At 35.6% G+C, this 13,885-nt stretch overlaps 1 protein-coding gene across 2 annotated transcripts in view; it reads left to right on the forward strand.

The window, feature by feature from the left end:
- nrbp2a (nuclear receptor binding protein 2a) overlaps nucleotides 1-13,442 on the forward strand; it is a 33,739-nt gene extending 20,297 nt beyond the window's left edge. For both annotated transcript variants that reach the window (XM_081374668.1, XM_081374667.1), the window contains 17 exons: nucleotides 5,236-5,358; nucleotides 5,537-5,638; nucleotides 5,734-5,823; nucleotides 5,949-5,989; nucleotides 6,647-6,741; nucleotides 7,179-7,202; nucleotides 7,558-7,641; nucleotides 7,814-7,869; nucleotides 7,963-8,058; nucleotides 8,149-8,281; nucleotides 8,462-8,564; nucleotides 8,660-8,710; nucleotides 8,804-8,939; nucleotides 9,351-9,404; nucleotides 9,492-9,555; nucleotides 9,764-9,819; nucleotides 10,839-13,442. In XM_081374668.1, coding sequence (XP_081230794.1) covers nucleotides 5,236-5,358; nucleotides 5,537-5,638; nucleotides 5,734-5,823; nucleotides 5,949-5,989; nucleotides 6,647-6,741; nucleotides 7,179-7,202; nucleotides 7,558-7,641; nucleotides 7,814-7,869; nucleotides 7,963-8,058; nucleotides 8,149-8,281; nucleotides 8,462-8,564; nucleotides 8,660-8,710; nucleotides 8,804-8,939; nucleotides 9,351-9,404; nucleotides 9,492-9,555; nucleotides 9,764-9,819; nucleotides 10,839-10,937 — 1,407 coding nt within the window. In that variant the 3' untranslated portion in view covers nucleotides 10,938-13,442. The remainder of the gene's footprint in view (nucleotides 1-5,235; nucleotides 5,359-5,536; nucleotides 5,639-5,733; nucleotides 5,824-5,948; nucleotides 5,990-6,646; nucleotides 6,742-7,178; nucleotides 7,203-7,557; nucleotides 7,642-7,813; nucleotides 7,870-7,962; nucleotides 8,059-8,148; nucleotides 8,282-8,461; nucleotides 8,565-8,659; nucleotides 8,711-8,803; nucleotides 8,940-9,350; nucleotides 9,405-9,491; nucleotides 9,556-9,763; nucleotides 9,820-10,838) is intronic.
- Nucleotides 13,443-13,885: the final 443 nt, after the last annotated feature.

Here is a 13,885-nt window from a genome sequence, read left to right on the forward strand (position 1 = left end):
CATTTTTAAGCAATGCATTTTTTAGCTCAACAACATTTCAGCAAGCTTAATAGCTTGACTATGTGGCAGGTTAGAGTCGGTAAAATTACCTTATAAACACCTCTGGATCCACTGGGAAATCAATTCCATGAATCTGTGATATTAGATCACATTCTTGCACCCAAAACACCTTAATTTTAGGACACAACTATAGAATGCTAAAAGGTTCCTTCTGGACAAGTGCATTTTTAACAGTCAGCCTTGATACAATGATACAATTGATGCAATCTTTATTTGAAGTGTCAAGTTACTTTCAAAAGGTAGATTTGCTACTGTAGACATCAGTGTTTATATCCTAACTGTATACTTTTATCCCAGTACTTATGTGATAATTTGAATTATTGTAATAATGATACTGTGTGGTTGAAAAGACTGTTTCATACCCATAGACCTTAGTCAGGGTAGTGCCATTTTTCTTTTTTGAGAGGAATGAAAACGAGGCTGTGAGGGGCAGAATGCAGTGCATTCAATGCATTGTACTGTTGTTTAACAACATTCCGACTGTTCAGCTGATGAAATGTCTTTCTGAAAAAATACTTTCAGTAGACAACAATTTTTAAAAGTTGAGTTGTGAAAAGTTTGAAATCTGACCTTTATACAGTGCGTGCCATTGGCTAAATTCAAAATGGCAGCTAACCTGACTAAGATCTATACATGGCAACTGCTCCCTCTGTGTCAGTGGCTGAGTGATCAAACTTATCAAAGGTTTAGATAGCTGAATCGTTGTCGTTTAGGAATGAGATTGTGTAGGTTTTTGAATTGAGATTGTGATCGTGCAGCTCTACATTGCACATTGGTAAACTGTGAGTAATTGTGTTTATTAGGCTAATTGTGTGATTAATCAACTGGGTTAATTAATCGACTGCTCTTTCTTGAGTCAGTTTGATTTGGCTCTGTTTGAGTTAAGTATATTTCAGTTATAATGTCTCTTTAGCTTGCATATAAAAGTAATTCTCTGTCAGTCAATGCTGTAAATTATACAGGGGCACTTCAAACATTAACAACAAATAGTTGTGCTGCCTTTTGTGGGGGAGACAGATTTTTTTTTAGGATTCTTTGATGAATAGAACATAACAACTTGATGATAATTCATAATAAATATTTTATAAATATACATTATATAATAGAAATGTTGTAAAAAAAACTATTTAAATAGTACTGTACATCTGTTAAAAATTTGTAATGTATTTTTACTATGGGGCAGTTGAATGCTTGATTCTGATTGTGCAATTATTTTGAGGGAAACGCACGGCTAAAGTAGTTCTCAGGCAGATCTTGATCGCACAACAGTTCCATATCACCTTGCCAAATGATTTAAGTTATTTCAAAGGTCTTTACAAACCACAGAAATAAAACCCACAACGGCACTGGCTGAGCACTGACCTCCGCTTCGCACGTGGTCGCATTACCACCTCGGGTGTGCATTATTTTTCTAATAATTCAATGGCCCGTTGTCAATTATTCCTTACATAAAATATCTGCTATGCTAATGCAATGGTTCACTATCTATTTGGGCCATTTTTAAAAGTGTCTGTCAGCTCATAAATTGATAGCATCAAACACTCTGCAGGTCAAAGTGCCTTGTTTTCCATTTAAATAGAGGGGCGGTGAATGACAGAGGGGAATACCAGCATTTCTGCTCATCTTAGGCAACTCCTCAATTCTTGGAGAGCTTTACCACAAAAATGCAGAGCAGCACGTTTGTATCTCTTTCATGTCGTGTCATGCAATGTGTTCATCTCCGCCCCCAGACCCCTGAGTAGGGTGGTCCCCTCAGGCTGTTTGCTGGTTTTGAGTGACACTGGCACTTTAGCCAACAAGGATTGCTTGTTTTCACATCTGGAACATCTGGAATAGGTCTCTCTCCAGCTAAGAGTGTTACACAAACCATTTTGTTCCAAAATTACAGCACAGCACAGACATGAGTGTCTCGTGTATGTCAGTTAAAATCAGTGCTCTAAATAATATCTAAATGATAAACAATAAACCTTTTTGATGGAGAAAGGTGACCTGACGCCACAGAGTGAGGCTCTTCTTTGTACCCAGACAAAACGTTTAGTCTAGGGTAGGGGGGGCCAGTATGCATCTGGGGTTAGTGTGCTGAATTGAAGCACCATTCTTGATGATAATTGTATATCTGAAAAGCTGTACCTGGATATAAATCTCTGATTCATTCAGGTATGCACGCAAGCCATTCACATTTTCTCTCTGTTAATCCTCAATAGGATGTAGAAGAGAGCATTCAGAGTCAGGTTTCCAGAGATGAAAGTGGTTCCACAGAACAACTCATTAGATTTCTTACATTATGCAGGAAGAGGTAATACAGCTGGAAACGTATCTGTGACAGATGCAGGTTAGGGGATGAAAGGGTAGGAAATGAAGACTGTAATGTTTTCATTGGAAAAGCTTTTATGTGGGCTCATGTCAGAAAGGATTTTAAAGCACTGAGTGTGAGATTATATCAGCTTTTTTGGGGGGGGCACAGTGTTTCCTGATATTAGGTAAAGTTTCCAAAAACATTCTTTATAAACTTCACACAAGACAGACCCCAAACCCAGAACTTAACACCACAACTACATTTTGACAGTGATTTATATTATTTGTGGGAAGTTTGACGCATTCCACTAGATTTTTTGTCTGTGCTGCAAGATTCTTGATTCTTGTTCTTGATCGGCTATAAAAAGAACTGGCTCATAAGTTATTTGTTCAGTAATCGGATTACACTGGTCACAATGTATGTTGTTGATTCACTTAAAAAAAAAACTGCTTATAAGAATCATTCATTCTAGAATCTGATTACACTGGTCGCACTGTGTGTTTTGATTCTATTAAAATTGGCTCATAAGAGTCTTTTGTTCAGTTGGAGTACATTAATCACAAAGTTTGATTTTGATTAATCTAAAAGAATATGGTCATGAAAGTAATTTGTTTGGCAATTGGTTTAAGCCAACTCAAGAATCATTTGTTCAGGAATCGAATTACTCTGGTCATAGTGTATGTTTTTGAGTTACTTAAAAGAAACTGTTCATAAGAGTCATTCGTTTGGGAATCAGATTACACTGATTTCACTGTATGTTTTTGATTAACTTAAAAAAATCGACTCATAAGAGCCATGTGTTCTGGAATCAGACTTTGTTTGGTCACTTGAGGGCTGCGTCCGAAAGCTTAGGCAGCCGACTTGTTGCCTTGCTGGCCTATCAGTCATTGACTTTGCAGGCAGTGTTTGCGCACAGAGGTACCTCACGAAACTGATTTCGGACAGCGTTCTGGGGTAGCGTAATGGTTTAATGATCTACAGCAAAACAAAGCGAGCTTTGGAGAAAACTACGTGGATTTTTAATGACTGAAATAGTAATTTCTTGCTAAAAATGATATAAGTGAAAAATGTTGATCAAAAATGTACATTTACAAACACTGACGACCAGCCGCAACTTTCAGACGCCATCTTTATTTTTCTAGCTCAACTGTCACAGAATGGAAGCACAGAATTCTGGAATATCAAAGGCAGCGAAGGATACATCTATGCTGCCTTCAAAAGTCGATCAGATGAAGGTATCTCAGGAGACAGGAAGTGAAACTAACATTGCATTCGGACGTGCCCTGATGCCTTCCGACCTTGGAATGCGTCCTCCAAAGGCAGCATTTATCAGTTTTCGGAATCAGCCAATGTTTCACACTAGATTCTGTAGCGGCTTTGTGCCGCAGAACTGGACGTCGTTCCATTCCCTTTTTTTGGTACTGGTTCTGTATAAAATTGAACTTAAAAAAAGGCTCCTAAATTAAATGATTTTAGAACATTGCAATAGTTTTAGGGCATGCTAAAGTAGACCTCATGTCAACAACCCTTATGCATACTGCATTTTAAACATTGATTTAAAATGCGCCATGGCTAATAGACCAAAATTTGATAAATCCTAGTAACATTATATATACGTCACTGGAGCACGCTGAGGTACAATACTTATCCATAAAAGGGTCAGCCGCCTTTGATTGCCCATAATTTGTAGTCGCCAGCTGGGTAGAAGGATACTCTGGCTCTCAGAGGAACTTGAACGTTTTTTTTAATTTGTTTTCAAAGACATTCCTTGTCTGTTTGTGCGGCATCTAGGGAATTAATTAACTCCAAATGTAATTGGACATGTTTTTGGTGTCCTTGTGTTTTCCGCTTTACATAACCCAGCTTTTCTGTGCTCTGCCATTATCAGTAAAAGTGTCATAAAACTAGTTCTGTTTTACTGTTGCCCTGAGGTTGTCCTTTTAATGGTCACTATTTAACCTCTGAGCCTGGAACACAATGGCGAATGACAATCAATGCGCTTGTAATACCAAATAAACTTAATTTTTTAAGACGAACCTTCATAGACTTCATAGGATATTATTGTAATCAATCAAGCACATTATTTGAGCTTGAATTGCTACTTGATACTATTTAGCGTAGTAAACATTATAATGACTCTCTAACATGTACAGCTTATTCTACTCCTATTTTATCGTTCCTGAATGCTCTGACAAATGAAAAAGCTCTTTGTTAAAACCTACCAAACCGTATTATCAATTTGTAGTCATGTTTTTAAATCTGAGATAGTTAAATCCATCCAAGGCCTTTTAGAGGGCAGCTGTATCTCAGCGCGACTGGATCATGTTGTGTCTGTCTCCAAAACACATAGCTTGTGTTCAATGATCAGCAGGAGGGGAGCAAATTCAGGCTATAAATATAGAAAATCAAAATATGAAAACCCTGGACGGTTTGTTTTCTTTAGACAGTTGTGATAATAAAAGATCTGGTTCTGTCCAAAAAAGGTGGAGACTTGAGGTGTTTGGTGAGCAAACAGCAGTGTGCCCTCTTCTGTTTTGTGAGCTTCATTTACAGCATTACAAAGACCAAAATGGCAAAGAATTTACAGGCCATTCAAAGTGTGTGTTTTCATTCTCGCTCATCGCGGCCCAAGCCACAACGTGCACCATGGGAGAGTTGTGGAGCAGGGGGCGGAGAAGGGGGCGTTTCTTTCACAGAAATACAAATTTCCTGTACTTACAATACCTAGAAGTTGATACTAAAATATCACATTTGCAAACATTGTAGAAAGTTGTGCAATATGAAGTAAATATTGCAGATATCACTGGCTAAATGGTACTTTGTATGAACTTGGCAGCACTAAAACTCTCTTTCCACTCTTTCCTCTCTCTCTGGTTTAGGTCAGTCAGGGAAATGTCCCAGGCATTGAGAGTGCGTACTTGGCCATGGACACTGAAGAGGGGGTGGAGGTGGTGTGGAACGAAGTGCAGTTTTCAGACAAGAAGGTTTTCAAGTCCTTTGAGGTAGGACCATGCTTGTTTTCCAACATCAGTATTCTGGGAGGGATACTTGGCATGCTACACCACAAACATCTGTGATATGTTACTGTATTGTAGCGTCATCATTCTGGAATGGTGGTACAGTGACAGACAAAATGCTTGAAATGTAAAACCAAGTGTGTATGTACTTTGTGTTATGCAGGAGCGGATACGAGAGATGTTTGAGAACCTTATGCAGGTGGAGCATCCGAACATCGTAAAATTTCACAAGTACTGGCTGGACATGAGAGAGAGCAGAGCGAGGGTGAGTCTCAAAACACACCTGATAAAAACAAACTCTTCTGTGAACTTTGCCCTGAATTCAGACATTCACGTTTTCTTTCTATTCGTGCCACACAGGTGATTTTTATCACTGAATATATGTCATCTGGAAGTCTCAAGCAGTTTTTGAAGAAGACAAAGAAAAACCACAAAACTATGAATGTGAAGGTGAGACGTTTCATCGAACATTGAAAGTGAAAACCCTTCATGCAGAAAAGCTGGAGGACTACACCACCTTCTGGCAGAAATATGACAAACACTTAACACACTGGTACTTTCTGTGTGTGTCTCAGGCATGGAAGCGTTGGTGCACACAGATACTTTCTGCACTCAGGTAGGACACTGAGAATTCAATATTATCTCAGAAAATCATCTGCAAATATGCTGTGAAAGCTGAAGTGTGTAGGTAAACTAAAAATATTTTCCCAGCTTAATATACAGAGACAGCTATATGTAGGTTGATTTGTACAAAAGTGTAAACACTGTGGCTCTGTGGTTCTCAAAACATTGCTTGTTTGTTTGAGCATCTTGACCATTCTAGCATAGCAACACTGACTCAACCAATGGTGCCGGTTTGGGGGCGGGACTGTCTGTTTGTTTGGCCAATGGCAGAGTAGGGGAGTGTTTGAGGAAAAAAGTTTCATGGTGCTAGAAGTTACACACTTCAGCTTTTAAACCAGTACAATTTATTAATCATAATTTGTCTCTATATAATTTAACTTTTTTTTTTTTTTTTTTATAAATGTTTGGGTTTTTTTTTTTTCTTCAAATTTTTTCACATTCAATGTTTTGCAACTTTATATATAATAACATTTACATTTAATTATATTTACAATAAAATTATAATGAGAGAAAAAGTTTAATGTATAAAAGGTTAATTTGAATAGAAAAATAAATTTATAATGTTTTAAACCGTTTTTTTTTTTTTTTTTTTTTTTTATCAAGTGTGGGTAATTTGTGGGTACTGACATTTTATCCTTTCGTTCTTTAGTTACTTACATTCATGTGATCCGCCCATTATCCACGGTAACCTGACCTGTGACACCATCTTTATTCAGCACAACGGCCTCATAAAGATCGGCTCAGGTTTGACAGTAGTCTTTTACCTTTCATTAAAAGGGTTAAGTTCACCCAAAAATTACAATTCTCTAATCATTTACTCACCCTCATGTTGTTCCAAACCCGTAAGACTTTTATTCATCTTCGTAACACAAATGAAGATTTCTGTACTCTCCATTGACAGCTACGCAACTACCACTTTGAAGCTTCAAAAAGTTTATAAAGGGACCTTAAAACTAATCCATAGGAATTGAGCGGTTTAGTCCAAATTTTTTGAAGAGACACGGTCGCTTTATATGATGAACAGATTTAATTTAGGCTTACGGGTTTAGAACGACATGATTAATGACATAATTTTCATTGTAGGGTGAACTATCCCTTTGAGCTCAAAATGATTTGACTTTTGATCCTCTCTAACATAGAATCTCTAACATAGATGTTTATGTCTCTTCTTTCTTTCACAGTTTGGCACAGACTGTTTGTAAATGGTGAGTCCACTCTGAGCTCCATATGCCATGTGCACAGGAATGTGGTTATCTCGTCAGAAAGAAAACACTGCCATACATAGACTGTTTCTTTTCCTTCCTTCCTTAAACAATGCTTTGCGTATATTGGCCCAATATCCTGGCAGTTGTGTAATGTACTGTAACTTTTCTTGTCAGCTTTGACAATCTAAGACATAAAGAAAGAAAATAAGACCCACATCCCCCTTCATAGTATTTATTTTGGACTCTAGCCCATGTGCTAGACATTTTATCTATGTATGTTTACTGGCTAAAATTCTTCCAGCCATATAATGTTATAAATAGTTTAATTTTAATGTTGTGTCTCCTGTTTCCTTAGTATTTGCTGAGGCGATTCATGGGAATGTGCATCAACATCGAGATGAAATGCGGAACCAGCATTTTTTTGCTCCAGAGTATGGAAGTAAGTATCTGATGCCTTTACCATTTTTACACCTTTTGCAATCTGGAAATTTTTTATTCAACCTTGGAAATGTTTTTTTTTTTTTTTTTTTTGTTCAACAAAGAAAAGTTGTTTTGCTTATAATTTGTAATCAAGAAATCTACATTAATATATACTATTTCTTCTTCTCCAGTTGCTGAAGATGACTATGCCATCGATATATTTTCATTTGGTATATGTGCCTTGGAGGTCTGAAAATTAAAATAATAAATTAAAAAATAATACTATTTTAATCAACACTGAATTATGACCTTTAATGTTGTATTCCACATTCTCCTTTAGATGGCAGTATTGGAAATCCAGGCCAATGGAGACGCTGCAGTTTCGAAAGAGGCCGTTGATCATGCTGGACAGTCACTTGAGGACCCTCTCATGAGGGTAAAAGACTTTAAGCCCATGTTTATAACTAAAACAGCTCTCCTTAATTTTTTTGTTTAATTAAATGCCTTTATCTCTTCACACTGACAGGAATTTATCCAGTCGTGTGTACGCACAGAAGCCAAGTCGAGACCCACGGCTCATGACCTGCTGTTCCACAGAGTGTTATTTGAGGTCCACTCCTTAAAACTGCTTGCTGCGCATTGCTTTATCAATAACCAGTGTAAGTGGAACATGTAAAAAACACTGTTGTTCATGCCTTCCTGAAACCATACAGTAATAATTCTTTCATTTTGATCTCAGAAATGACAGAAATGTTATGAATGGCCCAATCATCCAAAAGGGAATTGTTGTTCCATTCCTCTTTGGTTTAAGTCTTAAACTTTATTTTTATATTTTCCAGATCTCCTTCCTGAGAATTGTGTAGAAGAGAAGACCAAATCTTTTGACCCTAATGGTATCATGGCAGAGATTAATCATCGTGACCGCCCTGGAGTCCATCTAAAGTGAGTTTCTCAAACAAAATGTGAAGTGTCTGGTTCTCGTTGGTGATTGTTTCCCACGTTTAGACATTTTTCCCCTTTTTTTTTTTTTTTTAAAGGTATTCTCATGTCTCACCTCTGGAACTGGACAAATTTCTTGAGGATGTGAAGTGAGTCATGGAGAAGATCAGCTGATCCTTGATTTAGACTGTGTTTGTTTCCATGCTTGTGGATTTGAAACCTTTCCTCTTCTGCATGAACAGAAATGGCATATATCCCCTGATGAACTTTGCTTCCCAGCGGCCACATCCTATCCCCCGCGCTCTTTCTTTGTCGCAGGAACAGATGGAGACTGTGAAGACCCCAACCCCAGAACCACAGGAGACTGAAACCAGAAAGGTTAGAAGAAGGTTTATGTTAGAAGTGTTGGGAGCAACTAACCACAAGTATTGATGCTATGCCTCATATGAAGCTTTAGTTTAGGAAGTCTGAATATGTTAGTGAATCAGTTCATTTGTGTAAAAAAAATCCCTTAACAGATTTACAGTTCATTTTAAATGTTGTGTTGTATTTTTTGAAGCAAAATATTAGCCAACAAATGTTTGGATGCCTAATGAGAAGTGTGTCCAGTTATGACTGATGATGAGCAAGGGTCAGTTTGAAAAAGCTGACATTTGTTTAAACATTTCCCAGAAATGGTGATCAATGCATTTCATCCATGTACAAAAACAGTATTTTAGTTACTTTCTATTAGTTATTAGTAATACTGTCCTCTTAAAAACCTGGTGTGTTTGGCTTGTTTTCGTACAGGTTGTACAGATCCAATGTAATCTGGAAGCAAATGAGGAAGGCACAAGGAGTCATGTGAGTTTTAATTTTTTTGGGGGGGGGTTGTAGTTTTACTTGGCTTCTGTAAACATTGTGCATAATCTATCCTTTCTTTCTCTGTAGCTCTCTCTCTTTTTAAAGATGGATGACAGACTTCACCGTCAGCTTAGCTGTGATGTTTTGCCATGTAAGTAATTATCACATTCAAATGTGTTCTTGGTGCATTTTTTAATATATATATATATATATATATATATATATATATATATATATATATATATATATATATATATAATGTATTCTTTAAAAATATATTTTTTTTATTAAATATAAAAAAAATATTATTATTATTATTATTATTATTATTATTATTATTTAATATTTTTCCCCCACAGCTGACAGTTCCAAAGATTTGGCTAGTGAGTTGGTTCACCATGCTTTCATCAATGAGGTAAGCATGAGTTCTTCTAACCATCAAGCTCTATTATTTATCTGGAATAGGCTTTTGTTCAGATTTTTGCCTCAATTTGCAGTCGATATAAGTTGACAATAGTTTTGGGCAGTTGGAGTTGACAAATTTCACAGAAAATCACATAGTGTATGATGGGCACAGACTCAATCTTATTAGCTTCAGATTATGATTCCATCCAATTGGCAGATATCAAAACATGTTTGATATTTTGAGCTGATTTTATAACTCATATCATAGTGTATGACGATTAGCTACTGAAAACCGAAGCTGTCATCTGTCTACCAGTAATGATAAAATACAATACAATACAAATACAATAACAATAAAAAATTAACAAATTAACACAGAAAAAATGTGCCTCAATAATTGACTCATCAGCACAGATAAAACTGGCCCACTCACCTCTAACTCTCATTGTATTTGTACTGTCCATACTGACTGCACGTACACACCTAAGAATGATCTAAACAATCAGGCAGTTGAGATTTGGTATATTTGCTGTATATAAAAGTAGGTAAAGTTGGATGCATTATATATCCAACTTTAAATATTTCGCCAATATAGTTTACATTTTGTGACAATATAAACAACCAGATTTGTGATATTTTGCTTTACGTAATTGTACTGTATATATGCGAGTCAAATTAATTGCATGTTGGAGTTTGAAATGAAATTTAGAAGTTTGGAGTTTGGAATTTGTGATGTGGTGATATGGAGGATTATGAAGCGTTTAAGGTTTTGTTTTAATTTATAACGTATAGGTGTAGTGACAAGCCTAATTACTAATTACTATTTAAAGATATGCATCACTTCCATGGTAAAAAAAAAAAAGAAGACGCATATAAATGAAAAGGTTAAAATTTGGAACACGCCACCCAACCCTATTTTTAGTCCCCTAGTGTGCAATTCAAAGGCATCTGTGGCAAGGAATGAAAAACATAGCTCATGTAGTTTTGCTTTATGTGTGAATGTGATTGTCTGGTTTTTGTGTCCTGCAGGAAGACTGCGAGAAGTTGGCATGTTTTCTTGAGGATGCATTATGTAAGCACTGGTCAGGGACGTCCACCTCCCCTACTGCCATGGCTGTGATGTACTAAGCCCAGCTGGTCCTAGAATAGACAGACAGTGCTTGAAGACTGGGCCAGAGCTTGAGAAAAGAGAGAGCAAAAGACTGACTAGAGGGAAATAAGACCAAAAGTGCAACATTACATAATGAAGGTCATGACCAGATGGCTTGAGAATAAGCGATGGGCCTGGGGAGAAAGCTCGTCACACAGCATGGTACCTGCACAAACTCCAAAGAGCTCAAACTGTTTACTTTAATCTTGAAGTTTAAATTACTGATGTCATTTTACCATGACGAAGAAACACACTTCCATTACTTGCAGAGATTCTGCCTTCAGTGCCAGCATTTTGGGTTGTGAATTATTATTTTTTTATTTTATTTTTTTAAAAAGACGGATTAACTGATTTTTAAAAACATCTCTCCAAGTCATCGTGCCTATGGCATAATCCATCCTCATCTAGCAAAGGACAAAGTTTCACACAACCTGATGATTTTAGGTTGACAGAGCTTCGGGAACCTCTGAGAGGAGGTTAAGTGTCTAAGAAATATTTGCTGCTTCCCATCAGGCAATATGATTGGAGTACGTTTGTTCTTGACTTAAATGTATTATTTATTATTTTAAACAATTAATACACAGCCTTGGTATACATGTTTAAAAGGAAAATGTATCAATGTTTAATTCTACATTTCCATATTATCTTATTTTGTATGCTTTAACAGGCTGACTTTGAGCAAACGAATGTACGATACAATGGCAAGTGCTCTTGTTATAATTATATATTTTTTCCAACATTTTTTCAACTTCATTTCTTGCTCTTAATGTGGAGTGATTTATACAGAGTTTAAAATGTCTCTGTTCTGAATTGCTTCCATGACACTATGGTGATCTCAGTAGCTTTTCTGATGCAGACGGTAATGAACTTTGCAAATATTTGTAAACCGTGGCAATAATGCTATCCTAGAATGGTATACTACCGTTTTAAAGTTTGGGGTCAGTGAGATTTTTATGTTATGAAAGAAATTAATACTTTTCTTCAGCAAGGATGCATTAAATTGATCAAAAATGATAGTAAAGACTTGCATTGATACAAAAAAATCTATTTTGAAATAAATGCTGTTCTTTTAAACTTTCTATTCAAAGAAGAATCTTGAAAAAGAAAATCAGTTTACACATAAATATCAAGAAGCACAACTGTTTTCAACAATGATAATAATACGGAATGTTACTTGAGCACCAAATAAGAAATCTTGAGCATTCAGCTTTTCCATCACAGGAATAAATGACGTTTTAAAATATATAACAATAATATTGCACAATATTACTGTTTTTACTCTAGCTTTGATCAAATAAATGCAGCCTAAGTGAAGTTCGATCTGATATTTCCTAGTTTTTAATCAATAAAGCAGAATAGCACTTCATCCAGTTGACTTCTATCAAGAAAATAAACTGAGTAGTTCTCCAAATCCATTTACTTTTATTCATTTAGCAGACGCTTTTAACCAAAGCGACTGATACAAGCTCAAACAATAAATCATAGAAGCATTTTGAGCAGCTAATAATAAGTTCACTAACACAGGGGTCCTGTTCATGGCTAACAGTGTTATCATGGGATTTTTATTTGCCTTCTTAATGTGAATATGAGCTGATCTTAGATCAGCTGACTGCTCAGAGGTGTTTAACATTTATCTGTTTCTTTGTCTCTTATATTGATTAATGCATTATGATTACATACAATAAACTGACCATTGACTGAAACAAAGGTTTGCTTTAGTAAATCCCTCCTTTGGGTATAAAGGGCTGTTATTCTATTAGGTATTTACATATTACCACAGTATGTGTATATTTTATGTCATGTAAAATGAATTATACACTACTTTCTATGTATTCTACATGCAAATGAGAACTTGAACCATGTCAAAGCCAAATATGTACTGGGTGCTGTGATGGCAAGAATGGATACTACATTGCAAATACAACTTGTCCTGTATTTGATTGACACTTACATATTCTGTGAAAACATCTATGTTGCCATGCCGTCCAGAGCAATAGTATCTATTTTAGGGATGCTTTCAGTACTGTGCTCTCCAATGACTTTGACTTCCCAATATCCCTTAAATATATATATGCATGTCAGGAAAAGAATGCTTTGACAGAATTGTTCGTTTTTGTTATATTGGCATGGAAGTATTGCATCTTTAGAAAACCATTACAAGATATTTCTAATCTCTGTTTATTCTTGCAAATTCAAATGATTCAGATGTCATGAAAAAACAAAAAAAAACAGTCACCATCTTCCTAGTGTTATTATGAGACTCGAATGTCTTGCAGTGTGATTCATTTGTATGTATATACGAGAGATATATGAATGTACAGTGAGCAGCTTTTAAAATACTCTTCCTAATTCCTTTCTCATCTGAATCAAATGCATTAACCAGACTTCTGTTTTGGGCAGTTTTATTTTATTTTATTTTTTTGTGATGAAGTTGTATACTGTGACATGAAATACTATAACATTAAAATATATTATTAATACTTTAATATGACTGAATTTATTCATGTTTATACATAGAAATGTCTGATATATAATGAATGTAGATATTAACTGAAACATTTAATGGTGCCCTGAGGACAAGGGAATTTTCAGGTCAGGTACAGTCAAAACAGACTTAAGCCTTTTTTCAAGACTTACACATTTCAATTAATAGTAAAATTCCATCAAATTGAATTGAATAATCCTTACATATTGTTCATATTATGAATTAAGAATTTTAAATGAGTTACAAAATAGAGCTTAATAAAACATTTTGAATAAATCATTTTGAATAAGTTTAAACATTTTCATTTTTAAAATTTATGAATACGAATGATCCATTCGCTTTTATACAAAATGTTTTATTAAGCTCTAGTTCTTTATTCATTTACTCATTCTTAATTCATAATATGAATAATATGTTGTTGTTTTTTGTGTGTGTGTAGGG

This window comes from Scardinius erythrophthalmus, assembly GCF_964197995.2.
Source record: "Scardinius erythrophthalmus genome assembly, chromosome: 9".
NCBI classification, from domain to species: Eukaryota; Metazoa; Chordata; class Actinopteri; order Cypriniformes; family Leuciscidae; genus Scardinius; species Scardinius erythrophthalmus.